Source organism: Rosa rugosa, chromosome 7, assembly GCF_958449725.1.
Source record: "Rosa rugosa chromosome 7, drRosRugo1.1, whole genome shotgun sequence".
Lineage (NCBI taxonomy): Eukaryota > Viridiplantae > Streptophyta > Magnoliopsida > Rosales > Rosaceae > Rosa > Rosa rugosa.
This window is the reverse complement of record NC_084826.1, coordinates 16,361,148-16,379,579: the sequence shown is the minus strand read 5'-3', so window position 1 is coordinate 16,379,579 and position 18,432 is coordinate 16,361,148. Positions and strand designations below refer to the sequence as shown.

Below are 18,432 nucleotides of genomic sequence, written 5' to 3'. Positions count from 1 at the left end.
CTTCTTCTTTTTGATGTGGTGGATTGCTCCCAGATAATGGTATAGCAATGCTATGAAATCAAATCATTTCTTCTCGTTGACCATTGGGCAAAACAATTCTCAAATCACCTATGAGTGGAACTGATCATTTTCAAATCCCTTCACTCCCAAGCAACCAAAATTACCTCATCATTCATTTGTTATCCACGGCCTACTTTAGATCAATATGCACAGGCGCGGTTCTCTGGCCACGGCGCTGGCAGAAAGTGAGAATCATAATGATCATTCATAACCATTTTTGTCGACTTTACAGTATTAAGTGAACCTTGCAATATAAGTCAGACTTATTTATGATTAGCAATCATAAAGTATTGCAAGCATGGCAGCATGGTATTAGCGAAGATCATTAGTAGGGACCAATTTACATAATGGTGTTGTATCCACTTCCACAATACCCGCCTAATATCCAGCAAATAAGCTTGTTAATTAATTAAACCCAATAGTATCAAGGAGCTTATAAATCAACATATTCAGTTCTATAAAGCCTCAGCTTAGACCCTATGCTTCTTATCTCATAGAGAGCTTTGTCTATGCCACGAAAATGTCTTCTACTCTTACCCTATTGTTTGTTAATTTCATCCTCCTATGTGCCACAACATTAGCTTCCGATCCCGACCCAATTCAAGACTATTGCTTACCGAATCTGAAATCCGGTGCATCAAGAACAGCCCACCTCACCATCATCCCATGCAAGAACTCGTCTGAGGCCACCACCGATGACTTCGTCTTCTCCGGAATGAAGGTACCCGGGAACTTCACCGACACGGGCCTCGCGGCCATCTCGGTGAACCCGACAATCTTTCCAGGGATCAACACACTAGGGATGTCATTTGTAAGAGCTGATCTCAAGGTGGGTGGAATCAATCCACCACATTTCCACCCAAGAGCCACAGAAATAGCATATATAGTGCAAGGGAGTGTTTATTCTGGGTTTGTTGATTCTACAAATAGGGTTTTCGCTAGGGTAGTTGAGCAAGGAGAGGTCATGGTGTTCCCCAGGGGTCTAGTTCACTTTTTAATGAATGTCGGCAAGAAGCCAGCTACAGTATTTGGAAGCTTCAATAGCCAAAATCCAGGAATGCAAAAGATCCCAGCGGCTATTTTTGGGTCTGGTATAAATGATAAGCTCTTGGAGAAGGCATTTGGATTAAGTCCTAAGCAGATTGCTCTGATGAGAAGAAGATTTGGGTGAGGTAAGAAGTGCCCTATGGTAGGGCACTTTGGTCAGTTGAATTGCATTATAAGTTGGTTTTGCCCCATGATTAAAGTACTTTTATTTAATGTACCTTGTATTGATAATGTAGAGGAAATCAAGAAATTAATTGATGATTTGAATGCAGGAATGACACGTGTAAACGTTTTTCTGTGATTTAACCATTCCATAGTGTACCAAACAACAATCCTGCAGGTCTCACAAAATTTTACATCAAACCCAACTTTTAAAAATTCAGTCCCTAAGAAGCAAGTGCATTGTGGTGCAACAATCTATAACAGAGCTGGCTGGTTCAAAATCTATATTGAACATACAGAACTTTGATTCTCTGATTCTCCACAGAGAATATGAATGCACAGAAAAGCTAACATGAAGTAGCCCATTAGATAAGTAGAAGGTTACTTGTCATCAGTTAAAAGTGCCTTGACAATGGTATTGCACATCCCATCAGCATGTGGGAACAAGTGTCCAGCACCTGGTATCTCATGATATTGAATCCAGGGAAGTTGTTGGGCAATGTATCGTTGCAGAGTAACAGGAACCATGTTATCTTCATCTCCATGCCACACGTGAACAGAAGCTTCATTGTTTGGAAAAGGATTTTCCAGATCCAGAGGACTGAATTCCCAGGTCCCAAATCCAATATTCATGTCACGGTGAATGGACTCGAATTCTCCTTGCTGTCTTACCTGGTCCTGAGAAAACCATAACGAAATAAACTACAGCTTTTTCTTTTTTTTATAGAATTAAAACGACATTTATAATAGCATATGGATACATAATACTCTATAAATTGAGGGATTTGCTAAGCACAATTAAAACCATTAGTTAAACTATGAATCCTGCTCTATATACATGTATGTGTGATGCGAGGGAGAGAACAGAAAAAAGTAACCAATGAAATTATAGTACTCTGCAAGAATATATTAGTACAACACGTTAACATGGGATACTAAGTGATGGGAGTGCCTCGAACTTTGATGGAGTTAATACGGTCTAAAATGAACTTTCCCAGTATGATATATCCATCTAAAAGTGAATCAAAGCTGTACAGATAAGGGATCGATCCAATCCAAGGGAATTGCAAGAGACAGAGCAGAAGACGTTCAGGGATTGCAGTCAAGCTGTACTGCAATCCTCTTTCTCCCCTATTTTTCATTAGATTTTATTTTTCTATGAATTTCATTATTTTTGATTTCATGACTGTGCAACTAAATTTCCGGTAGTGAGGACTCGTTTGAATCCCTAGACATGATTGCTTTTTGAATCCCTAGACATGATTGCTTTTATGTTATGATAGATTTTCACTTATGCCACGAAAAAGAAACTAAATCTGGTATTCATAGGCGCCAGATTGGTCCTAAAATTTCAATGAGATGATATGGCCAATCCTTAAAACACTGACCAGCAAGCTTTTATTGATCACACTAGACCAACTTGTTAGATGATAAACTGACATCAGTTACTATCACCAGCATGGATACCAAGTAGTACCCTCTTCCCACATGCGAGAGGTTTCAAGTTCATCCTATGGGACTACTTTGTAGAAGAAGGATGTATATCTCCCCCTCTAGGCTGCTCTTGATTATTATACATGTGCAATCAAAACCAAGTATAGACAACAGAGCTAAACGTAGTTGAAACTTGACATAGCTCATTTGTAACTTCGATAGATCAGGACTATTAAGGACAGAAATCAAATTAAAAAGAAAATAAGAAAAAGTATGTACGAAATAACCCTGTTCTGAAATAGTAAGACGGATCAACTTAACAGTATAATTTCAAGCCTCAAAATTCTTAAGAACTTTACTGATAAATTTCTGGAACACTAAAAATAATACCAACTTTCAAAGTTTGTATTTAATGAATCTAATTCTGTAAATTCGGAACTTAGTCCATATATGTCGAACTTTACACGACTGTCATTGTTCTGAAATGGTGCTACCAAATGTTAAACAGTCTAAACGTTAGGACCTGTTTGACAATGTTCTTATTTTTTATTTTCTGTTTCCTATTTGTCAAAAGGAAAGAGGGGCGAGAGGGAGAGGAATAAAACAAAACAATCAGTGCACACTACTATCTTTTGGACAATATTTGTTCCTACTTTTGTTTTTGAAATGCCTTTTTATAGTTGCACATGGCCGCAAGTTGAAGTGGTCTCAGTGAAGTTTACTGAAGAACAAGAATACATAGAACTACAAAAAAATAAGTAAATAAATAAACTAGTGGTACATACCATATATGGTTTTCTTTTGAAAAGCTTAGGGAGGAGTTCTTTGTCTTGTTGAGAAAGAATATCTGTGCTGTGAGCCATAACACTTGAAGCGGGAAACCATTTTTGAGTGTTCCAGAAATAGGTAAGCCAAGGGGTGTAGTGAGAAACACGAACTGCCCATTGGTCTTGCTGAAACTGTTGGTGGTATGCTTTGTTAGATAGATTTGCAGGAATACCAGTCCACCAGTAATTAACAACTGGAGCTAATAGTGCCGCTCCTGCTAGCCTGTTACCATTACACAAATCCCTCACATAAGAGGATATCCCAAGTACAATGGCTGTAACACATCATGTATGTAAATTCTAACTTGTAGGCTTTACATGGTATAAATGAAATATGTTCTACTACCACACAATATGGGACCCTGACCCACCAACAATGGCAATGTGGATTGTTAATTTTTTGTACTCTGTCAGCACGATGACAGGGTATAACAGTTGTACAATTTTATCTTTTCCATCATACACATATAAAGAACCTGTTCATTTACACTGCATGATTAATCATACCTGTGAGGGATGTACTTGAGGCAACCCCAAAGAACCTGTCCACCCATAGAAAAACCAATTACATAGAATCTGGATCCTAATCCTAATTCATCAGCCAGCTCCTCTATATCTAAAGCCATACTCTTCGCTGTTCTCTTTGGATCAGGATCACTCTCTCCATAACCAGGTCTGTCAAAAGACACGAAGTAGACACCCAAGTCTTCAACAATTTCCTGGAAGAACGCACCACAGGTCAACATAATAGTAAATGCAACCAAGACAGAGACAAAACAAACCATAAGATACATACTGGAGATAGGGTTTGTGTAGCAACAGCATCATGTCTGCAAGAATCGATACCATGTATATAAACAATTTTATACTGAGCATTTTCTTTTGGGACCCCATGCTCTTGATAGGCTAAATGCCTTCCATCCCTAAGTTTTATTCTTGGTGCTGTAACAGGAGGGCCATCAGGAGAGCCACAAATCTTTGGTGGAGGAGGTTGGATGGCCTGATATGCCCATGCCAGAAACCCCATAAACAACACCACCAGTGTTGTCCTAAACATCCCTGAAATTATTGAGTTCTAATCAGATCACAATAAAAAGATTTGAGAAAAAGCTCAAGAAACATATTACACAACCTGTCTCAGCCAAAAAGAAGGGGCCAACTTATTCGACTTCATGCTTCGAGCATAAAAATGATATCAAATGCACAAATATTTTGGATCAGATGCATTTAGGAGTTTAGTATTGACACTTTGCAGGAAATTAAACAAAAGTCATAAAATTGTTGTCAAGATTACCTGGAGATACAATGTGCTGTAATAGACAAGGCCTATGGCACTATTTGGTCCATAAATTATATAAACTATTAATCTATTATCATATAGAAATGAGAAATTCCTTACAGAGATACTAAAGAAAGTATGCACCTTCAAAGGCTTGTTAGTCGTCTGCTTACATGTAGGTAGTAGTCTATTGCTATCCAGATGAAAGACAAAATCTTATATCTAGTCTCTACTCAACCTCACTGTGGGGAAACTAAATTTCCCTCGATGGATTACTTCAAGGAGAAAGAACCCTTTTTCACTTCTGCGTTTTTCTTTTTGTTTTAGATGACTGATACCATGTCAAAGTTCACTCCTAATACAAGCTCAAAACTGAAGCAGAGAACGTACATTTCATTGTTAGAAAACATTTATCCAAGTCAACAGCACTCCTTGGATAGGATTGAACCCATGAACTATCTTCCTAACCCAAAACATCACCTTTTTTCACTACTTACTTCTTAATTCAATATCAACATTCAGAACAACAACAACAACAAGTTCTCACCCAAAAGGCTTAAAGCATAAGACTTCTCAACCTGAACCTATTTCACTTTCAAATTCTTTACGTAAATGATCTAAGAAGTTGATTCCTTTTAACTTTCCTCATTAACCAAACCCCAGAAACTAATCACAAATAGCTAAAACCAAGTAAGAGCTCAAATTTCCTCATACCCAGAAAAGAAACAGATTCAAATTCTTGTCCTACATTTTTCAACAAGCAAAATTACTAAAAACCGAGATGCATTGAAGGCGTTAAATCAAATTAAGAAAGAAACGAGAAAGAAGAAGAAGCCACCTGAAGGAAGACGGAAGGAGCTGTTTTGCTTGGTTCTTCGGGTGTGAGCTCTGGCCGAAGCGGCCGATATCTTCCGGTTAACTCCACCGGCCATTTTCACCAGCCGACGAGATCTGTCTGAGATTTAAGATCAGATCGAAGAAGGCTGACCAAGCTCTGTGTGTCTATGAGTGTGTGTGTTGTGACTCTCTGTTCCCAAATGGTCAATCAATTAAAGCTAAAATCCACATGGTTATTGTTAATCACTTAATCCTAGTCAAGGAGTGAGCCCATAGTTTCGTATTATGTGTGTTCCTTTTGATGTGATGCATTCATTCTTATTTTATCTTTCTAATTTTTTACACCTTCCAATATCTCCGACCCAATGAGCCGCAAAAGAATGTAACATATATAAGTTTATATATTTTTGTCAATGAATTATTCCGTGACATGTAACAGCCTCTTCTAACAAAATAAATATAAAAGATGCACATTTCTAGGGATTTATTTGCAGACAAAAGTCTCTGGTTGTTTCGAAAGATAGAGTTTTAGTGTGCCTCTTCCAAACGAGGTTGCTTAACCTAATTGTAATAGACATGGAATGTTCTCATAGATATCCTATCAGTATGTTGGTTTAATTGTAGTAAAATTTTGTACTTGTATTCCAAGCAAATATATATGTAATCCTCTATATATAGAGATCTTTAATATGAATGAAATACACACAATATTCTCCCTGAATCATATTCTCTTAAACACGTTATCAGCACAAAGTCCTCCTAACCCTGTATAAAAAAGCTGAAAACCCTAGAAAAATCTGAATATGCTAGGATGAACTTTTTTTTGGATATCGGGGATTGAAAGCAAGGTTGCTATCCTGACATGTACTGATGACAGAAATTTGCAATAAAGACAGCATTTTGTTTACCCAGTGAAAACCTCAAATTGAGAGAAAAACACTGCAGGCTCTAACTTTTAAGAGCCCAAATGAAAGACAATCCACTAATAGTGAATAATGAGTTTCTTTACAAACAAAAGTAGCTCTAACCACGGCTACAATCACTAGACTTTCTAGATGATGCGTTTGACTTGAACCTCTTCTATCTTCTTCATTTGAGAACCTTTTCACTTGAAAGGAAGGTGTTGACCACGACCTTCAAACTTCTTGCATCACAGATTTCTCCACTGATCTCGAGAGAATTATGCAAGTGCATGAGCAATGAATCACTTAACAAGGAATAAGTGATTTTAATGATGCATGTCAGACAGGGCCGGTCCTGAGCTTTTTGATGCCTTGGGCGAAATTTTTTTTGTGTGCTCAACTAGCCTAAATATAAATGTAATGATTCTTACAAAATGTCATAATCTAAATCCTTTATTTAGGGGTTTGGAACCCAGTCAAGCTGGGCGGCTCATCCCCACGCCGATTTTATTACATAAAGAAATATTATACAATAGGGGAGACATAAAACCAAAACCCCATATAAAAAAGATTACAAATCATCTAAAATGATGCCTTCTTGCATTTCTTGAAGCAAAATCATCAATTATCTTCTCATAGTCAACATTTACCAACATATTTCTTTCAATGGTTAAAATAGCTAATCCATTCAGCCTATCTTGAGTCATGGTAGTCCGCAAATAAGATTTTAATAATTTTAATTTTGAAAAACTTTTTTCGGCGGATGCTACCGTCACCGGTATAGTTAATAAAATCCTATAGGCAACCATAACTGATGCAGGAGCATATGTGGCAATATCAAATGCATCATTTGATATTTAATTATGAATCTGTAATGGTCGATAATTATTGTTTAGACAATCTTAGGGCATCTTTTTTGCATCTAATTTGGGATTTACTTTTAATTCTCTTTCCAATTTAGTTTAAATCTACTTATTATCCAAGAATTGTGAACCCTATAAATATGGGTATTATAATCGTTGTCAGATAGTTTATAGTTTATGAATACTATCAATTTATTTGCGGCATGGATTTGCCATACTCTATGAGTTTGCTACTCCTTATTTCTGTTGTCTGTTGAGTGATTATTGGAGGTCTGTGTTCGATACCATTTCCCCATCCATAACACTTGGAAACATATCCATTTTCTTTGCAAACTCCATAATTTGAATGGATGTCCAAGGCCTATCTGTTTCATATGCCTCATTCGGCAACATCTCCTGCAAAATTTGTAACTCCATAAGCAAATATTTCGCATCAATGTCAGAACCCTCACCATTTCTCAAAGCAGTTTCAAGATTCAAACAACAACTTTTCAAGTCATCATCATCCAATAAGCTAACTTTGATGCATCAAACAAGAAGCCAAACATAGATTCAAAAGTTTTCATTTGTTCAAACCTGCTTTTTAATTGAGAAAGAGCCATATCAACTAAAACCAAAAAGTAATCAGTTCTAAAGGACTCTTGAGCAGATTGTTGTTCCCTTTCAGTATTTGGAATTTCATCAAAATGCTTTTTTCTGCAAACATGACGTTTTATAGGAAATATAGGCTCAACTCCCATGTCATTTGCAATTTCTTTAGCTTCAGTCATGGCAAAATTAAACCCATTTTGCCTATACTTTTCAAAATAAGAAACTAGTCCCTCTAAGTTCTTCACGGCAACATCAAGAAGCATATCTTTGGATTGTAACTTTTTACTAACCAAGTTAATTTTATACAAAATGTCATGCCAAATAACCAAACTTAAAATAAAATCAAAGCTTGAAAGTTCACCAGATATCAAAGATTCGGGAAATTCTACAATGTGTTAACGTATGACATGCATACAAGTGTCTTAAAGTGGTAAAATGAGTCCTCAAAATAGTAATATTAGTCCTCAAAGTAGTAACATGAGTCCTTAAAGTGGTAAATTTTCTTAGTTATCACATGAGTCCTTAAAGTGGTAAAATGAGTTCTCAAAGTGGTAAAAATAGTTGATGTATGAGAAATGTTAACATACCATAGCCTTACCCCAAAGATTCATCATCCCTACACACTTTTCCATCATCACTAATTTCTGCAAGTTTTTTTAAGGCTTCTTTTATCTGGGCAGCTTGAGTTTTTATAGCTTTGACACTTTCAATATGACTTTCCCAGCGTGTAGTTGACAAAGATTTCAAAGTCAAGTCATCTATATATTCAAGTAAAACACTCCATCGCTTTGTAGAATTAGAGAACACCGTATAAATTGTTTGACATCTTCCAAAAAAAGATTTTGCTTTATGACAAGAGTTGGCCATGTCACACAATACTAAATTAAGAGAATGACAACCACACGGCATATAAAAGGCTCTAGGATTTATATCAAGCAATCTTTTTTGAACACCTTGGTGTTTTCCTTTCATATTAGAACCATTATCATAGCCTTGTCCTCACACACAATCAATATCTAAATCAAGAGATTTCAAAGCTGCTTGTAATTCATTAAAAAGCCCTAAACCAGATGTATCTTCCACATTTAGAAATTCTAAAAAGAACTCTTCTATTTTTATAGGAGAACTCAACACATCTACGCATCTTATAATTAAAGTCATCTGTTCTTTGTGACTTGCATCAAGAGTGCAATCAAGGATTACCGAAAAATATTTTGCCTCTTTGATTTTTTTAATGATTGCACTCTTGACATTTAAGGCCAACATACTAATCAACTCATTTTGAATTTTATGGCTAAGATAATGATAATGAATTTCTTTATCTTGAATAAGCCGAAAATGTTGTTTCATTATAGGATCAAACTCAGCAATCATTTCAAGTAAGCCTAAAAAGTTTCCATTAGAATCTTCATAAATTTTTTCATTTGTTCCACGAAAGGCCAAATTATTCTTTGCAAGACATTTCACAACAGCAACTATTCTGACCATAACCTCTTTCCAATGTTCAGTATCTTTCTTAATTAACTCTTGTAACTCTTTATCAATTGTTTGATTCTTATTCAATCTCACTCGCAACTCAACCCAAGTTCTCAAGTTAATGAGGTGTTCAGAACTGTTTTCATGTAAATTTAATGTTGTACCAAGATGTTTCCAATCTCTTATCCCTTCACTTGCTAATTGACTTCTCGAGCGAGCTGTTTTAAATAATTTGCAACAGAAACAAAAAACTTTATCTAGCTCTTTTGAGTAAATCAACCATTTTCTAGCAAAAGTTTCACCATTTGGTAATTTTCGAACATAAAACTCAGAAGAAAAGTGCCGACTTAATTCATCCTTAGGAAAGTTGATATCATATTCCGTAATAGGTTCTTTTTCTACAAGCAAGTCTCTCATTTTTGAATCTAGACTATCCCAAACTCTAGGATAAAAAATATTCAAATCAGCAGATGATTTCAAGCATTCAAGTTCATTAGCAATAATTTCATCATGACAAGGATTTTCATTATTTTCTATTTCGTCACTTTCATTTTCACCTATTTCACCAAGTTCTTCATTCACCTCATTCTGATTTTCTACAAACTCATCAGAATGAATTTGTAGTTCAGGTTCATTTACTAAATTCTCAACATGATTTTCAACAGATTCATTTGTTTCTTTAACAAAATATCTTTCTAAAGATCCCCGTTGAGATTGAATAATTTCTTCTTCTTTTTTCTTTCTTTTTCTTTTTTGAGAACCTGAGAGTTGTTTCCTAGGAAACATTATTGAAACTAGCAAGAAAAAACTCAAACAAGCAAGCCAAGACACTAAACTTTGAATGATAAACACTTTAGCATAGAACAATAAAACCTGGAAATCTGGAATCAGCTTTTTTCCTTCTTGTTTTTTCTTTTCTGATCGAGACTGACTTGCAAATCCAACTTCTAATTGCACCTAATATTGAAAATTGAAAATTGATGAATGAGCAGGTTGTTAGAAATCACTTTGAATGATAATTGATAAACACGGGAGCATAGAACATTAGAACAATACCTGAAAATCTGGAATTTGCTTTTTTCCTTCTTGTTCTTTCTCTTCTGATCGAGATTGACTTGCAACTGCAACTTCCAATTGCACCTAATATTGAAAATTGAAAACCAATGAATGTCCAGATTGTTCGAAATCAAAATCGAAGAACACCCAATACAAATCAAAATTAGATATCAAAATTGAAGAACACCCAATACAAATCAAAATTAGATATCAAAATTGAAGAACACCCAATACCTATTTTGATTTGTACCTCAACCTACATCGATGGAAAGCTGAAAAATTCGTACGATCACCGTAGAATAACATAAACATAGAGAGGAGAAAGATTGGGTGATGGATGAGAATGAATTGAAGAATTGAGTAACCATTGAAACCAATTTAAAGAAAAAATTTGCAGGGTTTCAAGGTTTGGGACTTGGGAGAGAGCAAGAGACGCTTGGATAATCAATTTTCTTCCTGCCGTTGCGCGTTGGAAGAAGAAGAAGAAGGAGGAGAAGTAAAGACGCGATTATGCGTCTGGAAATCTGAACCTTTTTTTTTTTTTTTTACACGTTACACTCTATACATATATAATTATTTATATATATATATATTATATTAAATCTTATTGCTGAAATCTGGTGCCCCCCAATATCCTGGGCCCTGGGCTGTCGCCAAAAATGCCCATGGGCAAGGCGGGCCCTGATGTCAGAAACTCTCTTGCTAAGCAAGAACACTTTTTGCACTGATATGAGATGTACAATAATCTCACGCAAAAGCTCTGAAAACCTAGACCATATTTTCAGAATTATATGGAGGAAAAAGTGTTAGCCAAATAGTCACGCTCAAGTATAAGGGGTACACGTAATAGTATAGGGATTTAAGAAAGGTGTCAAACCCAAGAGGATTGGATTCCTTTCACTAGCTAGGGTGTGAATCTAAGGAGAGCTAAAATATGCAAATGTACAACCACAAACCTAAATTCACAAGGAAATCTAGGCTCATGGTGAGTATGTGAAAGATGGAGTAGTGATTTGATTTTGGTTTTTGAAGATAGTTTTGAATTGAAAACAACTAGATGCTCAAATGTAAACTAAATTAGTGATCAAATGGATGAAAGTTAGGATTTAGATTGTCTACCACTAACCTCCCCTGCAAGTATTGATGCATTTCAATATGAATGATGCTAAATTAATTAACCAATTCCTCTCCTTGCATCCCTCTCGGGTGTAGTACTTAACCACTTAAGTTATGCATTTCAATCCGGTTAGATATTTAGTGCATAAAGTTTGGAGATGAAGAAATCATGCAAACCAACCAATCTTATCTCTAAGTAATTGTAATTCACAACCCCTACATGCACACCTATGTGCTTTCATGCTTTAACATCATATGTTACCAAGCTCTAAATATTATATCATGACATAGAAAACACACATACTCAAAGTGGTAAAGTCTAAGCATATGCATTCAACTTTTGAACTAGCATGTAGGCATATTAAAGAAAATTACATCACATAATATTATAACATCAATCCATACAAGATTGGTTAGGGCTTTCAACCCTAGCCCCAACAAAGTACTGCTCACTCATAATTACATATACAAACTTCATAATCAAATTAAACACCAAAATATAATCTAGAGTAAAATGGATAGAGTTGGCTTAGTGGTGTGTTAGATGGTCCCCAAGCTCATGTCTTGGTGGTGGTGGTGATTCCCTCTTCTTCTTTCTCTTGAATATTAGATGATAAAAGATAGTGAAGCTTGTATTATGTATTGTGTGAATATGTGGAGTACATGGGGAATATGATGATAGAAAATAGAGTGAAGAAATGATGTAGTAGTGGTGGTGTTAATAGAGGTAGAGGATATGAAATGGTGGTGGTGATGGAAGAGATAGAGTAGTATGGATGGTATGGCTTTGGATTTTAGGAGGTGGAGATGGAGGTTTTGTGGTGGAGATAGAGAGAAAGAAAATGTAATGGGGTGTATGGGTGATGGTTTAAGAGTGTAATGAAGGGATGCTTATATAGAGAAGAGAGAGGAGTAAAATGATGAATGGAAGCAAAAGGGAGCAGCTCAAGTATTGTAAGAAACATGGACGTGGAGTATGAGAGTGGTAATATATCCCAAAAATAAGGGAAAAAGATATCGAAGAGACGGAGTAAAAAGAGGGAAGTAATGATGAGCTATGAGAGTGTAGAGTAGAAAAGGATGACTTAGGAGAAGAGAGGAGCAGCTAGCTTTCTTTATTGTGCATGGGAAACATGAAGATGAAGAGTGTTAGGGTGGTTTTGGGTCACCAAAATCAATGCGACAACCAAAGGAGAGAATGTGCGTAGGAATGCCTATTATCCAGAGGATAATAGGATGGATTAATCTTGTAAGATTCTTCTAGGACTCTCCTTGATAATTGCAACATCATAGACCTTCCAAAAATGCACAAGAAATCCGGCCAAAGAAGGTTCTAGGCCAAACTGTCCTGTTTTGACTAAGATACGTTTTCTTTCTCTGAAGCTTATTTCTTGGACAAGGATTGACTTGATATTGCCCATATTCTGAATGGTTCTTGACTTATCCACGATCTATGACATCATATCTTCAAGAATGATTAATAATCTTCTAGAAAAACTCCAAGTAAGTTGTCTGAAAAGATCTCCCGAAAAGCTTCATGAAAAGCTGACAGTTTCTGCCTTGTCGGAAAGTCTATTTTGCACTTGATTTCCTGCTGCCTCGTTGATGATTCTGACCAGTTATTTGGCTCATGTTGAAGTACAACATGATATCTTTAAGTAATGTTGGCCCTTCTGTAAAGGTACAGTTGGAAGAATGCAAGAACCGCTCTCCAAAATTATTCCCAAAAAGCTGATTCTGAAACTGCAGTTTTCTACTTTGCAGCAACTATTTTACATAACGATTTCCGTTGACTTTCTTTGTAATTTCCGGCCAAAGGAGTGATCAAACTTAGTCCTTTGCATTAGTACTTCATGGTCCATAGCTTCATTGCTCCATTTAAACTACTATTTTTCCGGGATTGCTTCACGAAATATTTATGTCGCCAAAAGTGGTGGTGCATGAAAAATTCCCTGGAATTTCACTTTTTCTCCTTTTGTCAAGATTTTCTATAAAACATGGAATTAGATTAGTCAACACTAAATTAGACTTTCAGAACATGTAATTTTCATGTTTTAGGGCACAAATATATATATATATATATATTATGATCAAACAAAAAGATACCTCCATCAATGTTTCTAACCTACACATGTGGCTAAGATCCCGGCTTCAGTTACTGTACCTCAGCCAGTGCTGGTCGATGATAATGTTGATGTTCCCATCACTGGGAAGAAGAGAACTGCAGCTGTGGCTTTGGTGCAATATTCAAAGCGTCCGAGGTCTGATACTGTAATCCCTCCCACTGAATCGGTGGTTCTGGATTTTGAGCCGGAGCTAGCTCTAAAGAATACTAATGGGATTCTCCTAGTCTCTCCTGCCAAGAAGGCGAAGGTTGGCCAGCCTCCAGGTCGCAAGAACAATCCCAAATCAACTGGTTTAAAGCCTAGGAAGCTGACTGGTGAGGAAGTCAAATCCCGCCGTAAGAGAAACTTTAAGGCAACTGATCTTCCTTCTCCTTCTGGGGAAGGCTGCATGGAAGAGGGTCCGGTCGTAGTTGCACCACTGTTGGCTGCGGTGGAGATTTCGTCCTCTAGCAAAGTGCCTGAACTGAAGGAAAGCACTCTCAAGAGTGCCCTAAACTAGGGTGGGTTTTGGGAGCATGAATAAATTGAGATGATCTCTTGATTGTCATCGGAGGTCATCTTAGTAGTGTCGGATTTTGTTCTGCAGCATTTGAGATTTATCTCATGGTTACATTATGTTTGTGTAGTCTAGGGTTACTTTAGATTACTCATTCATGGCTCTTTTCTGTCATTGTCCGGGGTCCGGGTGAGTCATATTTGTAATGTTTCCTACTTTACTATTAATGGACTGACACCCCACGTGTTCAAAAAATGTTTCTAACCTAATTGACTCCTATTAGGAAATAATTTTTTAAGAAAAGATTGTCAATTAGTTTAAATCGATCCTAAATCAATTAAGACTGATTCTCTTAATCAATACGAATTAACCAGCTGGAAAATATCTTTTCTAATCAATATTTAAATAACAGAAAGATACATTCCAAAGAATGATGTCCTAAAACAACGGACAGACTCAAGGATTGTAACACAGGTTGCAATCCCAGTGCATATGCAGACACATGAAATGTCTTTACCTAAGATATGTTTGAGATCAGTTTTGAGGTACTTTTTCCAAACTGAAGAAGATGAAACGATATGATATACTTCACTTTGCTTTGTATGGGATTGCCAACACAAACATGTACAAAAACTTGTACTTACAAAATCCCAGAAGAAAATCCCAAAAAGAAAAAGAAAAAAATCTTCTGCCGCTAGCCTCACCAGCCCCTTCCCATTAGCCTTACTAGCCTTGCACGCACAAACCCCCCCTGTGCGCATAACCCCTACATAGACTTGCCAACCCCTAGCAGGCTTAGCCTCGCTAGCCTCCAGCACCTACCCTTAGCACCCTCTCTACCTACACGTTTCCAGCCCAGCCCGCCTGCAGCACGCTAGCGCGCCCCTGCGCTTCTGCCTCCCTACACACAAGCCTTTGCATGCCTACGCCTCCGTGCCCAGCCCACGCCTGCACACTTGCACGCCTTAACCTCACTGATGCCCCGCCTAATGCCTCGTACACAGCGCATGAGCCCTGCCTCGCCTTGCCCTCTTGCCTACACGTTGCTCTGCACAACCGCACCTCGTGCCTAGTGCGCCTCCAGCCTATCTGCCCTAGCGCACCTCCTACACAGTCCTGCAGGCTGCCCTGCTCACTAGCACTACACGCACGCACCCTTGTTAGCCTCAGTGGTAGGGAACAAAAATTCAAATAAGCTTTTAATAAAAATTTCTACTTTTATTTAATTTTGCTGCTTTATACAAATTTCACATTTTGCAAATTTGGCCTATTATTGTTTACGTTTATATAATTGCAAATTTTTAAGCATGTTTTGTAAATTTTATTATCTTTATGCTTTATATAATTATGAAATTTTGAGCATGCTATGTATATTTTATCTTTGTTTATATTTTATTAAATTGTGGAATTTTGAGCCGAATTGTAGGTGTTCATGCTACTCCGAACAAAAGTTTGTTGATAAAATTTAATCGATCATTAAAACATCATTGTTTCGGTCTAATCCTACAAATTATTGAAAATCAATTTCTTGGCAGAGAATTATGCTCAAAAATTTATTTTGTTTTTCATGGAAGTTTTTGAGCTCCGAAACTAACATTTTCTTGATTTATTTTTTCAGGATGTCAAACTTGAACAAGCTTGATTTTGCTCCACTGAACTCAACGGGTGTTAGATATAAGTGAGTTTGGGATGTCCCAGAATCATCTCACTGCCCAAGGGATCTTAAAATAAATCTGAGTGCCTAACCTTGATGTGGTCGCGCAAAATGTTTAAGCTATGACTGTAACAAACAACACCAAGGCGCTCATTTTGATTATGCACCATATGAACGAATCACCTCAACTTGAGTACATGAATGAGGATAATGTTAGAAACCTATGGGTAGCGCTTCAAGAACGTTTTGGAAACATTCGTGACTTCCTCCTTCAGGATTTAGAAGTGCAAAGGCACAATCTCCGCTTTTCTGATAAGAAGACTGTTATGGAGTACAATTCAGAAGCTTTCCACATCAACTCTCTAATGCAATTATGTGGAACGACTATCACAGAAGCTCAATTGATTGAGAAGACCCTCTCTACCATCCCCGTCTCTGCATTGATGGTTTCTAAGAGCTGTCGGATTGATGTAACTTCAAGACAGATTATAAAGTTTCATGAGCTGATCACAACCATGTCTATTCCTATAAAGCATGACAACATCCTTGTGAAGAATTATGATTGGTGACCCATTGGAACTAAACCTATTCCAGAGGTGAAATATAATAGGGAGCTAGAAGAGGTCGTCGTGAGCGAAACCCTTAAGTTAAGGATAATCAACCTAGACACCATACAATCACTCTGCTCAAGAAGTTAACCACCAAAACAATCAGCGGACACGCGACCATTAAGGCCATCGTTTGAAGAGAGGAGCGGCCAGCCATGGTGGAGCCGCCGGCGGCTATAATGCATCATCGTCGTCAGCCCTAAGAGTGGTAGTTCTCACACAAATGCGCCTTAATCAAGGGAGAATCCTCCAACTCATAATGAAGTATGTTTCTGATGTGGAGCATCTACTCATTGAGCCAAAGTTTGCAAAGCACCTGAGAATGTAGCTGCAGCCTACAAGGCATATACAATTGTAAGGGAAGCTCATCTCAATGAACATGAAGATCAAGATGTCGAGCCTAAAGGTTGAAGACTTCAAATCCAGCAATGAGGACATGGATATAGATGCTGTTGAATTTGCTTCAAGTCTTTTTATTTTTCCAAGGATTACCATTTGTATTAACTCTTCTTCAAATAGTCTTATCCAAAGTGGATATGATGTCTAGGCTAGAGTTGAGATATGGTACTTAAGCAAGCCTCGCTCCACCAACATCTCTTCTTTCTTACCTAGTCGTGTATATTTTGGAGTTACCGAAATAAGTTGAGTGACTACCTTTGTTTGCATTGATAGTTATTTTTGGATTAGATCTTGTTGGGGAACTCTTGATATAGTTCGTTGCCTTTATTAATGAATAAAATTTTAGTTTTTATCCAATCTCTTGATTTTATTTTAATTCGAGCATTTATTTATAGGAATGGACTCTGAAGAATTACAATGTCTCACTGATAGTATGACTATGAACACTATACTTCGCCAAAGACAATTATTCTTAGAGATGTTGCATACCTATTCCTCTGTGACAACGATGGCATGACCATCCAACTTGGTTCAAGGTCATGGAATGACCCAATTCCTCTTTCCCAACGGCACCTTGATTACTGTATGTATAAAAAACAAAATATATTAGTCACGCTCAACAAAGAATTGCCTGCAATTCTTCTTCAGCCTTCCTTTCTTCTTCATCAATTATTGTTAGGGTTAATTCCCGTATACTCAGAAATCACATGTATTGTGCTCACTTGCACCAACAAGTTTGTATTACACTATTCTCTTAGGAAAAGACTTCTAAGGGTAGTCCTATTTAGGTAGTGCCTATTATATCATATGTTGACTTTTGGGTTCAAAATCTACATTTTCTTAGAAAAACCTGTTCAAACTTTTGAGAAAAACAAAACTAGTCTTCAACATGCCCAAGTTTTTCACCTAACAGTTACTTTAACAGGCGGAATCACTGCTGCTTGTTTCTATCTTAAGCTGAGGCAAATTAATCTTCCTAAGAAACTGAAAATTTAAACTTAAAGACAGTATAGGATTAAGGCTTAACGTAAACATAAAATAATAACATAATTAACGAAATATTGACGAAGTGGATGAGCAATCTGAAATTATTTATTCAAACATAATTACAAGCTAAGAATTCAGAGCCTCATTCTCAGGTAAACAGCTAAGAAGCTGTTTAGCTATCCATAAGAATGATTACAGATACTTACTTGTAAAGGAAGCACACTACTTCACACTAGACACACTGCTACTATGGCTTTCTTACTTCTTGAGAGAAGACTCTTCTACTCAATTTTCTGATGCCTTACAAACTAAACTTAAGGCTCCTTTTATAGGGAGCGGAATTCAAACTAGAATTCAAAACACATAAATGTACAGGACAGTTCCATTATTTTCTGCTCTTGTGAGTGCTCAGGATGATTGAGGTCGGACGACGAAAAGCATATTCTTTTAGGTGAAATGTTTTTCACCTTCTTCTTTTTGAAAAGCAAAGGCATCTTTAAGGAAAAGGCCAA

General features: G+C 36.9%; 4 protein-coding genes across 4 annotated transcripts; 2 read left to right on the top strand and 2 right to left on the bottom strand.

Annotated features, from left to right (window-relative positions):
• The first annotated feature begins 507 nt into the window (after window positions 1-507).
• On the top strand, window positions 508-1,382 carry LOC133721343 (germin-like protein subfamily 3 member 2). The gene has a single exon (XM_062147925.1). It carries the CDS (start codon window positions 581-583, stop codon window positions 1,229-1,231), a length of 651 nt encoding a protein of 216 aa, XP_062003909.1. The 5' UTR covers window positions 508-580; the 3' UTR covers window positions 1,232-1,382.
• On the bottom strand, window positions 1,383-5,877 carry LOC133721342 (uncharacterized). The gene is made up of 5 exons (XM_062147924.1): window positions 5,648-5,877; window positions 4,327-4,589; window positions 4,038-4,249; window positions 3,489-3,753; window positions 1,383-1,947 (listed from the first exon to the last, which is right to left on the bottom strand). The coding sequence occupies exons 1-5, from the start codon at window positions 5,739-5,741 to the stop codon at window positions 1,651-1,653; spliced, it is 1,131 nt and encodes a 376-aa protein (XP_062003908.1). The 5' UTR covers window positions 5,742-5,877; the 3' UTR covers window positions 1,383-1,650.
• Window positions 5,878-8,659: 2,782 nt separating this feature from the next.
• Window positions 8,660-13,071, bottom strand: LOC133722916 (uncharacterized). The gene is made up of 3 exons (XM_062149768.1): window positions 12,946-13,071; window positions 10,535-10,618; window positions 8,660-10,435 (listed from the first exon to the last, which is right to left on the bottom strand). Exons 1-3 carry the CDS (start codon window positions 13,069-13,071, stop codon window positions 9,002-9,004), a joined length of 1,644 nt encoding a protein of 547 aa, XP_062005752.1. The 3' UTR covers window positions 8,660-9,001.
• Window positions 13,072-16,048: 2,977 nt separating this feature from the next.
• LOC133722915 (uncharacterized) lies at window positions 16,049-16,495 on the top strand. The gene has a single exon (XM_062149767.1). The coding sequence runs from the start codon at window positions 16,049-16,051 to the stop codon at window positions 16,493-16,495; it is 447 nt and encodes a 148-aa protein (XP_062005751.1).
• The last annotated feature ends 1,937 nt before the right edge of the window (window positions 16,496-18,432 follow it).